Source organism: Rhamphochromis sp. 'chilingali' (genome assembly GCF_963969265.1).
Source record: "Rhamphochromis sp. 'chilingali' genome assembly, chromosome: 8".
In the NCBI taxonomy this organism is placed as follows: Eukaryota; Metazoa; Chordata; class Actinopteri; order Cichliformes; family Cichlidae; genus Rhamphochromis; species Rhamphochromis sp. 'chilingali'.
In genome coordinates, this window is record NC_137935.1 from 26,440,736 (window position 1) to 26,457,564 (window position 16,829).

Genomic DNA, 16,829 nt, shown 5'->3' on the forward strand with positions numbered 1-16,829 from the left:
TCAAAATGCTGTTGTGTGCTGCCTTACTGTCCTCTTGAGAGGAGAAAGGCATGGGGCCGTGGTCAGTGTGTCTATACATGCTTCATGTTTAGTGCTGCAAGTGAAAGCTGAGCCATTCTTCGAAGACAGGAAGCCAAAACGCAAGATTTAGATGAAAACCATCTATCACTGTGCTTTAGAAAACTCAGCCCAAAGGAGCCGGATTTAAGTGTTTTCTGTGCATACTTGTGCATCTGTGCATCTTGACTAAATCAGTGCAGGAACATTTGACTTGGAGCAGGATGATGCATGCTATCAGAATGCTAAGCAGCACTTTTAAACAGTCTTAATGTTGCGAAGTTGTACAGCAATAAATTCAGTTTGACACTGTGCACTGCTTCCCTGGGCTAAGGCTGCCACTGATGATCAGGTATACGCAGACTTTGGGTGTAAATACTGATGCCCTCGCTTGCAAATGCAGGTTTCTTCTCCACTTTATCTCCCCTGCTCTGTCCATCTGTAGCAGAGGGAAGGGATATGGAGAGAGGACGATGAAAGAAAGTAACGAGAGAATTTGTGTAGAATGGGGGGGGGGGAAATTGAAGGAAATTGCCGTCCCGGGTTTCCTCCGTGGCGTGAGCGATAAGCAGAGTTTTGTCCTTTCCTTATAAGACTCCTAATTATTCAAAGTAACACTCAGGTATGCCGTTCAGCTGGGTTAGTTACGATATCGGGAGCAGTTAGGAGAACAAAGTGATACAGAAACTGTTCAGATTGCTTTCCCAGAATCAACTCAAAGGTTTATTTGGTACACAGCAGTTTATATAGAGAAAAAAAGGTTCGTGTGTCAGCTTTCCCAGTTCAAACCGGTACAGACTAAATAAGGAAACGTCTTCCTGCCTTCTGAGCAAAGTATCCCTTGTGTAGTTTATCAGTTCAGCTACAATTTATGATCATCCCAGCAAAATACACTCCTAGACATAGAATACAGAGTTCTTTCATTAGTGAATTCTGAAACAAACCACCTGGCCTTTAACGAGCCTTTTCCAGGAGATAAAGAAAAAGGGAGGATGGGAGTAAGGAAGTGGTCTCGTCTCTGTGGTGTTTTCGACCTTGGGGTACCAGCTTGTGAGTCTTACACATTAATTCTTGGGTCACAGAGAAAGAGAAAAACAACTAGTAGATGGGCCTTATTGAGTAACAGTTTTCCTGTATAAAACAATATCCTGTAAATGCTAACCGTGGTATCAAAATATCACAACAGGAAGGACAAAGGAAATTTAAAAAAAAGAAATCGAAGGAAATAAGTAAAGGAGAGGCCAACGCGAAGGGAAGCAAGGGGCGAAAGAACTGACAAGAGGATGAAAAGAAGAGTAGACAGAATCAGTAGATGAAGAGAGGAAGCGGGCAAGAGTTCAGTGGTGATAGAAATGGATAAAATATAGAGGTAAAGGAGATGTGAAAGTGCAGGGTTTGGACAGAAGTGTAAAAGAGAAATTGAAGATAAACAGCAGGAAAGATATGGAACAGGTGAGGGAAGTGTGAGGCGGTGAGATGACTAGACAACGGAGTATAAGAACAGTAAAGGTGAAGAGGAGAAATCTGTCACATCCACTTGAAGTTCATATCATGCTCCCGGTTTCTGGGTTAACCTAATCCACATCAGCTCGAAAACCTCCACAGCAACCTTCACATGTCTGTTGTCTTCAACTCATTTTTCCTTCTTTTTTTCCCTCTTTATTTTTGTCTCTCCACAAGACACGGCTTTGAGCTTCTTATCTAGCATGCTGAAACACTTTCAAACATCTTTCCAGTTGGTGCGAATGCTAAATTGGTCCCAATGGTTGCAGATGATCAAAAATATAAAAGATTCAAAGTTCTTAAAAAACTGCGGTTACATAGCCTGGAAGCTGCTGCGTTTGATGCTGATGTCTGTGCTCACATCACCGAGCAGTCTATATAATATTAATCCTGATAAGCTGCACAATGTAAAGGTAAGGAGCTGCGTGCACGTAGTGTAACTGTAGTGCCTGAATTCTTTGCACACACCTGCATGCAAACAGCCAGCAGTAAAGGTGTCACACAGTTTAGGCAGTTCAGAGGGGAGAATATGACATTAATATTCATATATAACTATTCTAGTACCACAGCAATACGGCACAGTTCTCCTTAAGGTCACAGCAAGCTCTTCAAAGCAAATGGATTTGTAAGTACTTTAACATATTTCATAAAGCTCTTTAAAAAGCCTGTTTGTGTGTGTGTGTGTGTGTGTGTGTGTGTGTGTGTGTGCGTGTGTGTGCACTCACGCAGTCCATATTGTCCTTTTTGAATAATAAAACCCTTTAACCGAGCCCCTCCCGTGTGGATATCTATAGAATACCTCATCTGAAACTGGAGAAACAGACATGCTCTACGCACATTTAAACTGCCGTGGGCTGCTGGCTTAACTCCCTTCCTTTGCTAGAGGCTCTTCCAGCACGGTCGCTCCCTTGTGTGTTAGCCCAGAACCTGGTGTGACAGTTTGGCCCCATGGTTACGTCCCCATAGCTGATATCCCCTAATAATCTTCCATTCAGCCATTAACTGGAAGCACGTGGCTGTCATGAATGTGTGCGCTTGTGGATCTCTGTGTGTGTGTGTGTGTGTGTGTAGCGATACAGATAAGAGGAACGACGTGTTGTGTGACGGCACGTAAGACTAATCACAAATATGCAGTATTCACAGATTTTAACTGGGATTTAAATTTTTTATATGACTGAAATATTGAAGCACCTCCACCTGCCTGCAGCATATATATTCTCCAACCTCTCCTCACCTCCTGTTCAAGGGTTTTTTTTGTTTTTTAAAAATTCTGGACAGGTCTTCAGATTTCTCTTTATATATCTCTTTAACCCCCCACCCCCACCCCATCTCCTTCCTCCTGTGCCTTCACTCTTCCCTGTCCTCTTTCTTCCCTCCATATCCCGTCTATCATTGCTGCCTTCCGTGACTTAAGTAATCTCTCTCTTTACTGTGTCCACCCATTCTCTCTCATCTTCTATCCATCATTTCAATCTATTCTCCTGCTGCAGCTTGTTTCATTCTCTCTGTTCCTATCAGCCCCCCTACCCGGCACCTTTTTTCTCCTCCTCTCTCCCTTGTCCATACATCTGTTGCCCTCTCTCTCTCTCTCTCTCTCTCTCTCTCACAAACACACACACCTTCTTTTTGTCTCTCTCCATCGCGCCCTCTCTCGCTGTCTGTTCTTCCATGAAATTAAAGCGCTCTAAGCTGCTGTTTAATCAGAGCCTGTTTGGGAAAGTGCTGCGATGACAGAAACCGTCCATCCCCAAGTGCTGTGTCTATGTATGCATGTGTGTGCTATATACTGTATGTGTGTGTGTGTGCGCGCACGCGTCTTCGTGAACATAATTCCAGATAATAAATAAAGATGAAAAGCAGAAGGATGCGTGTGTCTGAATTCCAGCCGGGTTTGTTTGGGTGAACGTGTATGTGTGGCGAAAGATATGTGCTAGATGGCCGTTAATCCATAAATAATCAGCATTAGCAGGTGGTGTAGCCTGATAAAGGGATGATTAACTAAAAATCAGGTAGTATGTTTACTGTGTGGGTTGAATAAATGATCAACAAAGCCAATTAAATACAGTTCCACAGTGCAAAACAGCAGTTAACAGTAGTTGACTGATTTACATGGATGATATGAGGAGGGGGAAAAAAAGAGGGGGGGGGGGGGGGGGGGTCTGATACCACTGTTGACTGTTAATTGTAACCAGGAGGTAACCGGCACAGCTTAGCATGGCGATTGGTAGGCGGCAGCAGCTATCCACAAACAAAATCCTTACCACTTCTTCAAAGTGCAAAAAGGTTTGCAGGTTTTTTGGAACTTGCAGTTGTGCATTTTGCAACTTTTACTGCAATTAATTATAAGCAGTCAACGCATAAATAATGAACCTTGTCAGCCAAGAAATACTTCCACTATGCAGTTCTATCCTAAATTCAAAAAATGTTGTTTTTACAGTTTTGTTTCCTTATATCTTAAACTTACAGGGTAAAATGTGTAAAACAGTGGGGCCAAAGGCACTAGTAGGTGGATTTGGAGACTCTGAAGAGTGCCAGGATAGCTATTTCCCCCTGCTTTCAGTCTTTGCATTAATCTTAGCTAAAGCCTTCTGTGCTGTTGGCTCAGATAAACTGCAGGGATGGGTTAGGTGTGTATTCACATTGTGTTCATGCAAGTCTTTGCATTTCAAAAAAATATCTTTAAATGCATCTACAGTGGAGCGAATGTTCAAGAGCATTACAAAATGTGCAAAACCGGTAAAAAAATGGATGGGAACAAACAGCTGCATCAAACAGATAGACAATACATTAGTTACATGCTGTTGCTATGTGGACACAGCATATGGTCTGACCATAGTTATGCAAAGGGGCATACCTAGCCACCGAGGCGTGGAAGCAGGCGTACATGATCAACGTTTCTTGCTGGTCACCCACATCATCTGAGATTTATTTCTTTCCAAAACAGAGTTCTGCACCTTTCCTCTCAACGAAGCACTTTGCAAGACGGGACGAAATGAAACATTATCAACGTGATTACGACAAACACATTTTGGCAAACAAATGTCATGTCGTTTGTAATATATACGCAGCCCCCTTTCCCAGAACAATCTGTGTGTGCTTCCTGAGAGTGGTGAACACTCCCCTCCCCGGCCCGCAGTCAACACGCTCAGTGCATAAAATCACAATGATAGCTGTGATAGAGCCAACAGCCATTCTTCATCACTATGTTCCAATCACTCCGGGATGTGTTCCACACACGACCTGGAGATGGCAGTGGAGTTACAGCTCAGTGATGGACCGCTAGTACTGTGTGCGCGTGCTTATGCTCAGGTGTGTATTTGTGGCTGCAAAAAAATACGCTGGTGTGTGTGATAAAGAGAGAGAGAAGGTGCACAGGAGCGATCAAGAAGGAAAAAAAAAACACCAGTGAAAGGAATTTTACCTGTGCTCCCACGCACATTGTTTTACAGACATTGGAGGGGAAAAATTGTCTATTCTAAATCTTGTTCATGCCACCATTTGTCTCTATAATCCATGGCAGAACAATAGGCTGATGTGATCAAACAGTATCAGCTTGTTCCCTGGTTATTAAACGTCATGTCTGACCCAGATTTCCACACAGCAGTTACCGTCACACTCACTCTTTCCTCGAGTTGGATAGCTATAATAAAATTGAGTAACATAAAAAAGGAATGACACGCAATTTTATTTCGCTGTGGCTTTAACAAGGCAGCCAGTGTTACTGTCAAACCTTCTACTCAAACCAAAATGAGCAATTTATCATTGTCCAATAGGGGATTGTGGTTCACTCCATTCGTTCTACTGGCTTTCTAAGCACATTCTACCTGGTTGTCTTTGTTTTTTGCCTGCCTGCCTCCTGTTATCACCAGTTGCTTTTGATCTTTTTCAGCAGATGTGACTCTTGCTTTTTCCTGACATATCTCTTCTTTTACAGCCTTGCTTTCACTCATGCGGCTCACTTTGACTGCACAGTATCCATACTTTCTGTGCAGAAAACGTGCGAACGTGACCGTCTGAATATGTGACACACAGCCATCGGCTTTAAGCGGCTTCACGTGATAAAGAGCCACTCACGTGCGTTCCTTGGTGCTCTTCTCTTTTCTGTGCCTTCAGGTCCCGCACCTCATCCATCTCCCCCCCTCTCTTCCTCCTTTCCACACTCAACCTCTCAATTTCTCAGTTGGCCTTTGCGTCCAGCCCTCTGGCCTCTCTCCCCTCTGCCACGGCTCTCATTACCTCTCTGTGTCTTCCTCAATGACATCTAGTGACTAGCTATCAGATCTTGACACTTTGATACCCTCCTACTGCTCTGTTGTGCTCTTCTTGCTTTCACTCTTTGTCACTCACTCTGTCTCCTCCCCTTTTGTTCTTCCTTCCTAATTTCCTATCGATCTTTCAATCCATACATCCCATCACTGTATGTTGGTAAAGCTATGCAAGACAAATAGTCTTATCACCTGTTATGGTCACTGAATGTTCATGATTCTTAGATAGATACAGCACACTGGTCTAGAGCACGCATGCCACATACTTTACCATATTCATATTTCTGAGAGAGAGAGACAGTCATTTTCCCATGCACATGCACACACACACACTGCATGGACACTAATCACTCACCCACTGGGACCTTCAGCCGCAAGTCACAAGAGGATGAAGACCTCATTATATTCAATATACTGGACTCTCTTTATGATGTCAAGGATCTACACATGTACTGTATTCCTGTCCATGCTTCTCATATCACTGTGGCCTATAGTGATGGTGCTAATCCTCTTCTGCTGCTCTTGCCTATCTGCCTCCTCCTCATCTAGCCCACGTCTCTTAGATTGGCATGTCCACCGAGTAAGTCTCTTTACAGCCGTGGCCTAAAAGGGGTTTTTTTCTCCCAGTGATGAGAACCTCAGAAAGAAGGAATATCATTATTTTCAGAAGGACCTGCTTTTGGATGTTCCACACAACTGTGAGAATAAATGATTGTTTCAGCCCTTGAAATAGCTCTTACCAGATGTTAACAATATCTTGGGTTTTAATGATGGAGCTGTGAGATGATGTGAGTTTTATCATAAAATGCAGGATCCTGTCTGCACTTTTGATTGGCTTTGTTTTAAAGTGCAAAATCTCTAAACGAATAGCATCATTGGCATGTGCAGTCAAATATATATATGAGTAAACAGTTACTTTAATACTTGTGTATTCACTGAGAATAACAGGCTGAAGAGTACTTCCCTGCAGAGAAATCCTGGCGTGTTACTGAGAGAATCTGTTGTAGAAAAAGAAGATCCTGAACCAGCTTGTTTGTGATCCCAAACCTTGAATTCCAACACTTCTACAACCTTTGCCTCAAGATTATGTTACTCATCCAGTTGTAAAAACACCTGTGAACATTCAATAGTAATAGTATTGAGTCCAACGCATTTCATAGTCCATGACAGAATATAATACATTCTGTGGACAGACGAGACAATAGTTGGACTTTTATAAAAGGTTTGAGTCCTGTTACATCTGATGACCTCCTGAAGTGACTTTGAATGTGGCATGGTTTAGTTAGTATTTCAGAAACTGCTACTGGGATTTTACCAACAGCTATCTCTGTGGTTTACAGACAATAGTCCGAAAATGAGTGAGTCCAGTGAGTGGCAGTTCTCCAAAGAGTTGCGAAACTGCTTTAACCCGATAGCAAGGCAACAGTAACTCAAATAACCACTTGTTACAATTGAGATATGCAGAACGGCATCTCAGAATGCACAAGTCTTGAAATATACATAGCACAGGAGCAGAAGACCACTCCTGTCAGCTAAAAACAGAAAACTGAGGCTTAAACTCACTCACCAAATCTGGAAATTAGCAAGAAATTGGAAAACTACTGCCTGGCCTGATGAGCCTTGATTTTTTCTGGGACATTTCGATGGCAGGGTCCAAAGTTTTTGTAAACAACATGAAATCATGGATTCATACTGCTTTGCATGAATGGTTGGTGTTGTAATGATCTGGGGGATATTTTTTGGGCATAATTTAGGCCACAGCCTACCTGACCAAGTCCATCCCTTTATCACCACAGTGTACCCATTGTCTGATTGCAGCATCCAGCAGAATAATTAATCATAGCACAAAGTTCATCTGAAATTTTTTCTCGAGTTCACCGCACTGTGGTGGAACTTTAAGACTCACATGATGGATGTGCAGGTGACAGATCTGTGTGATGCAGGTGTGTGATGCTGTCATGTCATGGACCCAAATCTCTGAGGAATGTTTCCAGCACCTTGCTGAATCTATGCTGCAACAAGCAAAAGATGATCCAACCGGGTTAGGAGGTTAGTTGAATCAATCTTGGTTGACTTAAGGTAATACACCCTATATTCTTTTCAGTTTTGAGACTGCTGCGCTGATTTGGTCAGACAATTTCAGGTCAGGATTGAGCGAGCATAAGGCTAAAGTTTTCTATACTGTAAATTTTTTAGTGAGGGGCAACACAGGGACTTAGTTATTGAGGCCGACAGCGTCCGAGTGTTACAGCAAGAAAGTCCTACGGATGTTCTCCTGTGATCTGGTTTCCTCCCACAGTTCAAAAACATGCAGATCAGGTAAAATAGAAGATGTGCCTGGTGTTAATCCTATGATAGACTGGTGACCTTCTTTCCATTTGTGAATACAGGGATAGTCTTCATCCCTCTGTGACTCTGAATAGGAATAGGCAGGTATAGAAGATGAATGGATGAAAGCTGCCAAACACTTTTTCAAGGTTATTTAACAATTTCTCCATTATTTCATCAATATACTTGTAGGATTATCTACAAACCTCCTGTGCATGCCAGGAGCCCCACACAAAAAAGTGTGTGTTGGTTCTGGCTGGCTGGCTGACTACATTCTTTCTCTCCATGTTTCCAACCATAGCCAAACATTCAATATATATATCCAGCATGGGCCTGCTGAGGAAGGTTTAACCCAGCAGATGACATTCAGTACAGTGCCATAATCATTGCCTCCTAATGAATTAAATAGCCCTGACATTTCACAGCACAGTGCTTGTCCTTTTCCTGCAACTGCTCTGGTGTTGTAGCCCTCCTTGCATTCATTCTGTTGCTCTCTCATTACTTCTCCTGCATTGCTTTTCCATGTGCCTTTTGGCCTCTTGCTTTGTCCCCTTCTCTACCTGCTCCCTTCAGCTCTATGCACCTCACCCCCCCCCCCCCCCCCCCACTCCTGCTTTCTCTTCCTCTCATCCGTCCACTCATCGGTATGCCACTGCACACCCTGCTGTCTGTGCCGGAAGAGCTGAGAGAGAACGGGAGAGGGAGGGAGTCACTGTTTAGCAGCCGAGACAGAATCCAGCTGGAGGGTCACGACCCTAAATGACCATCCCCTCACAAACACACAAAGGCACGTGTACAATAAGTCATACACCCACACTTTCCTGATGGCAGGAGCAATAGGTCATATGCCAACAATGTAGGAAGAGGGAAACAGACAAAAGGAGGGAGTACAAGCAAACGAGAGAGAAAGGATTTAGGAATGAGGTGGAGGTGTGCTAAACCATAATTGTCCTGTGGTTTGGAAAAGGACGGCATGGTAGGATAAAGACGCAAGGAAAAAAGAAAAAGTAAAGGTGGAGGAATTGCTTGCTGTAGACGAGTCAAATATTTTCTATTGTCCTGGAATACAAATGAGGCTGGATGAATGCCTGGCTGTACTGTTACGGGCAAGAGCATCTCAAAGGCATATAATGATAATGACAATCAATAATACAGTTATTATTTTAAAAAGGCAGACGCATCACATGTAGAATTTCACTTTATTAATACAAGATTTTTCTGTTCTGATGCACAGTTGGTGCTGCTGATCCTTTATAGGCTACACATATATTACCTGTGGTATGTATGCTGTAATATGTACTCTATTTTTAAAGTTGCAAAAGCACTAAAACTCCGTGTTTTTAACCTGGCATTTAACCTTCTTGTTAGTAACATTGTAATGTTAGAACTCCATCAGGTTTGTATTTTACATGTAGCAATGTAATAAGTGGCTACATAGTGACTTATGTTTCTTGCTTACAAATAAGCACTCTTGCGGGGACACAAACTATATTCCTCACTTTGGTCTTACCAAATTCAACCCAGCACATTTATCTTATGGGCTAATGGGAAATTATTTTGCTTCTGATCTCTAATGCTTGTCAACATGAAATATTTAAACATCATCGTCTTTGGATTACTAAAGACAACTCCAAAGTCAGCTAAAAAAAAAATAAAAAAAATAACGAGGGTTCAAAGCTCTAATCAGTGCTATAAAATTTTATCTTGATGCTTTAAGGATTTTAATTAGACGGGAATTCCCACTACCCATGATTATCAAAGCAATAGGGGAATTTGCTGCCTTTGAATCCAATGCTTATTCCCGGAACAAACAAAAGCACATACACACGGCCTAATTCATTTTTTTTAAATATATCAAACGGGGAAAAAGTTAACCAAAACACAAACAAACACGGATATACGGAGCAAAAGCGCCTCCAGGAAACTCACCCGCCGTCAACCTATCGCGAGACAGGCGTAAGTTGCTATAGTAACCTAACAGAAACATTTCGACTACAGAAGAGAAGCGCTCCTGACGAAAACCTGCAATAAATGTCATGTAAATGTGACCTTTTGGCTTAACAACTAAAAAAAAAAGGTTGATAAATTATCAGAAGCAGATTACTCTAAAAAGAACCGCGGAGCGATTTGGGTAAGTTTCATATTCTCAGCAGCCTGTGAAGTTTAAGTTAGCCTGTTCTACAGTTACCGTCACATGCCACATGAGCTTCACGGTTACTGTCTTAATATTAAATAAACCGGTCTCACAGTAGACATTTTGTCTCGTAGGAAAAGCACAGGGGGGATTAAAAACATTAAGAGTTCCATTAATGACCCAGTAAGTTGTTCCGGTGAGCCAGCATGAAAAATACCAGAAGCTAATCTAATTAATGGGATTTAGTACACGTGCGCTTTTGCTGACACTACAAGAGAAAATGTGTGGTGTGAACAAATGCATTACTGTGTGTGCGTGTGTGTGTCATCTTTACTATACGGCTCGGAGGAGACAGTAAATTTAGCTTCATCCAGTCAAATGTCTCTCTCTAGACCAGCTACTCTCTGTTAAACCCTTTGTAAAAACTGTCGCTGTCTAACATGAGCTTACAGGAGCATACGTCATACCCTCGTAATGGTGACTGGATTGTTCCCCCCCGCCTGCTGTCAAAATCCTATATGACTTCAACATTTTTTGCGAAGTGTTCAACACCTTTTTATTTATTTTTTATTATTATTATTACTATTATTATTATTGGTATTGAATTTACAGTCAAATCACATTTAACGTTAATTAATTTTGTCTGTCCGTGAACATATGTCATTGGTTTGTGGCAGATGTGGGATTCACTGAATACACTCCATACTCTGGAGGCAAATTGGATCATTGTGCTGGTGTGTCCTCAGTGGGCGTTTGATTTAACTCAGCTTCGTTATAGCTCCTTGCAGTTGCTCCCTTATTTACAAGAGGTCACTGCATGTTTTATCCATTCACATATCCATGCTTTTCCACTTATCCGGCTCAGGATTACAGGAGTAGGGGCTGGACCCTATCCCAGCTGTTAAAGAGTGAGAGGGAGGGTACACCCTAGACAGGTCGCCAGCCTGTCGCAGAACTAACACAGAGAGACAGACAACCATTCACACTCACATACATATTGACGCCTATGGTCAATTTAGAATCACCAGTTAACCTAACCCCACTAACTGCAGCCACAGTGAGGCAACAGTGCTAACCACTGTACATGTTTTATGTGGCAGATCTTTACACCCGATGTCCTTCCTGATGCAACCCTGAAGGGATTTGTGTCTCCTCCTGGCATTGAATCTTTTACAAATTTGCTTCAAGTGAAAAAGCAAAAAAAACCCCCCCCAAAAACCCAAATCCCCAAAAACCATCTGTTCTGGGATAGGTGTGTTTGTGGCTTTTCATCAATGTTCTAATTTTACCCTATGGATATACGATTATGTTTTTAAAATTGCCTGTGAAATGTCAGTGTTTTCGCTAAGAGACTACCCACCTTGAACAAAATGGCTCGTCTAATGTTACTTTTTCTACCTACTGAGTTTCTAGCAGGTGTGGCTGTATTGCTTTTATCAAACCTGCCTTATCGGCTAATTTTCTTAGTCGTCTTTTACTGCCCCCAAACCATTTATCATCCATTTAGATCCGTCAGATGCAATTTAAATATACGTGATTGCTTGTTTTAACTTCCTATGCATCCCTGCTATTTTGCTCATTCCACCGTGGCAGTATTCATTTATGGCTGTGTGTGATTTAACTTGGGCCCTGCATGAGATCCAGTTTTATGCCATTACTGTGGGTTTTTATTGCAGCAGAGACTCTTTGTAAAAAGCACAGCGAAAGACTGGAGAAGAATACCTGAGCCACCAGAAAGAAGAGCCATGAATTTAAATGACTTTGTGGTGCTTCCTAACAACAAGGCCAAATCGGTCAAGCTCAATGCCAGGTAAGATGAGATAAGATCAATGATGTGATTTAAGGCATTCGGTAGAAGCCCATTATTGTTCCTTGGCTCCCATCCTATTTTCATCTGTAACCATTCAAATTCTATCCAGAGAATCGCTATTTCACAAAATGGACTTTCAAGCAAGGTAACTGTTGTGAGGTGGTGCCTGTGTTTCTTGGTAGACTCTATTCTTTTTTTTTTTTGCTCTGTTTTTTACTAATATTGCTCAATACTCCTACTCTAGTTTCTCATTTGCCAACCGGTAATTGAATAAATTACTTGAATAAATTAATGCCTGACTTGGTGATGCCCTGATCCAGTAACTAATTGATTGCATGTATTGATTATTCAGAGATCTGCTAGTGGTGAAAATAAATTGAAGTTATTGATGAAAGCCTTGCTCTCCAATCTGACGGAGGAGGCCCTTTGTATGATTGATTGTTGTTAATTGATTGCTTATATGTGGGTGTGTTTGTGTTAACATAGGAACTTGCAAGAATTGCAAATGGAGACCACGACTCTGGCCAGTGAGAGCAGGGAGATAGAGGAGAAACTGCAACGGCTAAAAGACAGCATCAGTAAAGAGAAGGCGGAAAGAGGGTGAGTATTAATGTTACAGTCTGTATCCTAGAAGAGCAGTGATTTGGAGAAATCGAAAAGTGAAAATGCAAGTGAGACGCCAGGGAAAACACAGGAGAGGTCGAGAGAGGGGGACGGAAGATAGTGTAGTGAATAAGCATGAGCTGTAGCACAAAACACAGAAGAGGGAATTTTGTTTTCCTGAATCAAGTTTCAGCTTACTGAAGAGAGACTTCTCCTTATGTTGTCTGTGGAGTATTTTCTTTACTTGACATAGGTTTTTTTCTGGGTGTTTTCAGCTGTTTAGATAAAGGTGAATAAATAACTATGGGAAACCACATGAACAACCTTCATTCATCATCCCATTTAGCAATTTAACACATTATTGTAACAAGTACTACGGCAGCCTGGTTCCATTCACATTTAGTCTTGAAAAGTCCTCTAGCCATATTATTAGGTACAAATATGGCCCACACTATTACGAATGTTGCAGAAGTAGTTGAGACTCGTAAAACTAGATAATGGTTTACAGTTTGGAATTGGAATGGGAATGCCACCCAGTGTGGTTTTCTGCAGCTGTATCCCATCTGCTTCAAGGTCCTATGTGTTATGTGTTCAGAGATGCTGTTCCGCATACTTTAGTTGTAACAAGTGGTTATTTGAGTTCATCCCATCAGATCAAAGCAGTCTAGTCATTCTGCTTGGACCTCTGACATCAACAAGGAATTTTTTCCCAGCGAACTGCTGCCAATTGGATATTTTCTCTTTTTTTGGACAATTCTTTGTAAACCCCGAAAATGGATGTGTGGGAAAATCCCAGTTACTTAAAGCATCTCTTTTCCTCATTCTCATGCTCAGTTTGAACTTCAACAGGTTGTCTTGACCATATCTACATGCTTAAATGATTAGATTGCATTATTTGCATTAACAAGTAGTTCAAAAGGTATACATAAAAAAAGAGGACTGAGTATTTTTCACATGCTATTATTTACTCATATAACTGAAAATATATTTTTTCTTTTCTTTCTAACAAAGTGACCAGTAGTACAACGAAACCTTGAGTAAAACACAGACAAAACATCAATAAAATCTCCTGTCAGCTATGTGGATGTGAAACAGCTATATATCAAAGATGGTGCTAAATTTATTTGGCGAAATAGCTTTCAGTACATAACTTAGGTGTATGTACTGAAAATGTTAGATGAGTTTGAATCTCAGTGACCTTGACCTAAAGCTTTTGGAATTGACACCATAGGTGTATCCACTAGTAGGCTGAGGGGTAGCACTGGTGGATGCCAGTATTTTATTTTTGGGATGGCAACTTTCTTAACTTATATTGGGTAAGATTTACAGAGTCAGGATGAGGGCACAAAGGGAATGCAGAGATTAGATAGTGAAATGGTTGGAGCATATGTGAAAAATGCACCAGTTCAACTCGACTGCATGTCATTCCCCTGCACTTTTTCCCACACTTGCTGTCTATCTCCACTGCCACTATGCAATAAAAGCAAAAGTGTAAAAATGTCAAAATGTCACAAGAAAGCATCCTGAAAAAATGGAAGAGGGAAACTAGAAAAAGGGGAATAAATATAGCAACTTCGTAGACACAGCAGGTGACTAATGGAGAGACATGAGGTAGTGCAAGAGGCAGAGAAGTTGCAGCAGCTGTAAAAGAGCAGGCAACACAGAAAGTAGAGACACTGAGTAATAGAGACAGATAGAGGTAGACACCAAATGAGAGAGTGGGAGGTCTGCGACTTCTCTAACTATAAAGGTCAAGAAAAGGTTGCTATGGAAGGAATAAAGAAGCAGTCAGGGAACTGAAAAAGCCAGTCATAGATGAAGTTAGCTCATGCCCATGCAAAAGGTCAGTGGAGCAACCTTTGCTGGTTCACATTCCCGACATCAGAGAGACGATGCACAAGACATAAGAATGAGCAACAGTAAAATGAAGGAGAAAAAAATACAGTGGGAACATTTTTGATGTTAAAATTAGCTTTGAAAGAGATAAATCACTGGCCATTAGCCCCATTTATATTTTCGCCTTACTTTGATTATAATCAAAGTCCTGATGTTGTCTGTCCTTGATGGATTTATCTTGATGGGATGTTGTTGAACCCATTATTTATGTAATATTTTTAGTTAGGTCTATATTTGTTTCCACCATGTCATTAACTGTCACAACTACTTAGATTAACTGAAAGTGGATATAGAGAGTCACTGGCAGCATATACAACGCTATTTGCACCCTTTCATTTCTTTCTATAAATAAGTTTCTTATATTCTTATTTAATTTTAATTGGACAGGGCAGTGAGAAAGTGGTAACAGTGAAAAAGAACTTTAGTGTCTCTGAAAATCACTCTTTAATCAGAATCAGAATCAGAATCAGAATACTTTATTGATCCCTGGGGGAAATTATTTTTTGTTACAGTGCTCCATTTTAAACCAACATTAAGACAAGACAGACAATACGCTAACTAAGAATAGTACAATATATACATATATATACATACATACATACATAAGTCACTTATAAATAAATATTTGGAAAAGAAACATGTGTAGTTGTAGCAGCAAACAGTGTGTTAAGTGGATGCGTTGTACAGGGAGATGGCCACAGGCAGGAATGATTTCCTGTGTCGTTCAGTGGTGCTTTTCGGTAATCTCAGTCTCTCACTGAACGTGCTCCTGTGACTGACCAACATGTCATGGAGTGGGTGGGAGGTGTTATCCAACATTGTCTTTATCTTGGACAGCATCCGCCTCTCCGACACCACCTTGAGGGAGTCCAGCTCCATCCCCACAACATTGCTGGCCTTACGGATCAGTTTATTAAGTCTGTTGGCATCTGCGACCCTCAGCCTGCTCCCCCAGCATGCAACAGCATAGAGGATCGCACTGGCCACAACAGACTCATAGAAAATCCTCAGCATTTTCTGGCAGATGTTGAAGGACCTCAGTCGCCTCAAAAAATAGAGACGACTCTGGCCCTTCCTGTAAAGTGCTGTGGTGTTTTTAGCCCAGTCCAGTTTATTGTCAATGTGTACTCCAAGGTATTTATAGTCCTCCACAATGTCAACACTGACCCCCTGGATTTAAACAGGGGTCAAGTGTTTCCTGGTCTTCCTGAAGTCCACGATCAGTTCCTTGGTCTTTGCCACGTTGAGCTGCAGATGATTCTGCTCACACCACGTGACAAAGGAGTCGACCACAGCCCGGTACTCTGTCTCATCATCCCTGCTGATGCATCCAACCACCGCAGAGTCATCAGAAAACTTCTGAAGATGGCAGGTCTCTGTGCGGTGGCTGAAGTCTGTGGTGTAGAGGGTGAAGAGGAAGGGGGAGAGGACAGTCCCCTGTGGTGCCCCTGTGTTGCTGATCACCTTGTCAGACACACACTGTGGGAGACGTACATATTGTGGTCTTCCTGTCAGGTAATCAACAATCCAGGACACCAGAGAAGCATCCACCTGCATCGTTGCTAACTTATCACCCAGGAGGGTCGGCCTGATGGTGTTGAAAGCACTGGAAAAGTCAAAAAACATGACCCTCACAGTGCTCGCCGGAAAGAGATGGAAGCAGCTGCCTGCTAGTCAGAAATGCTAAGTTATTATCTGTCATGTTAAAAGAAAAAAAAAGAGCTCCAAAATATCAGGTTTATATAGATGATAATTAAATATATTTTGTTTGAGGTTTTTTGTTTATAGGGTTTAATTTTCAGTATTGGTTTACCAAAGTCACAGTCTCTCTTAAAAATGAGATGTAAGTGTACAGTTGTATTCCCATCGAAGGCAACTCAGATCTCGCTAGACACAGGAAATCACAATTTTTGGCTAAAAAGTCTTCCAACAAAGAAAGAGATAAAAGCAGAGTCAACATTGGTCTGGGCTTTTAAGATCGAGAGCCCTGTGAGCTGCTAAAAGGCTTCAGTTTGACTATTTTTGTTTTGCTTCACTTTGTTTTGGTGTGAGATTCTTCTCTAGTGCAACATCCATTGGTTCTGAATGTTGCATAATACCTTTAAACATTTAAAACCTAAATATTCTAGATTTTTTATTTACCAAAAATCCAGCTGAGTTTGGTTATAATGTTATTCATGTGTTCTTGACAACGAGACCTTTTTAGTCACACAAACACCTTTAAATTATATAT

The 16,829-nt window shown here is 41.5% G+C and overlaps 1 protein-coding gene across 2 annotated transcripts in view; it reads left to right on the forward strand.

The window, feature by feature from the left end:
* Positions 1-10,137: 10,137 nt before the first annotated feature.
* Positions 10,138-16,829, forward strand: part of zbbx (zinc finger, B-box domain containing) — a 45,201-nt gene continuing 38,509 nt past the window's right edge. Inside the window, exons 1-4 of one of the 2 annotated variants that reach the window (XM_080888179.1) lie at positions 10,138-10,284; positions 11,964-12,097; positions 12,207-12,242; positions 12,584-12,697. In XM_080888179.1, coding sequence (XP_080744305.1) covers positions 12,033-12,097; positions 12,207-12,242; positions 12,584-12,697 — 215 coding nt within the window. In that variant the 5' untranslated portion in view covers positions 10,138-10,284; positions 11,964-12,032. The remainder of the gene's footprint in view (positions 10,285-11,963; positions 12,098-12,206; positions 12,243-12,583; positions 12,698-16,829) is intronic. The other variant, XM_080888180.1, reaches the window with a different exon arrangement.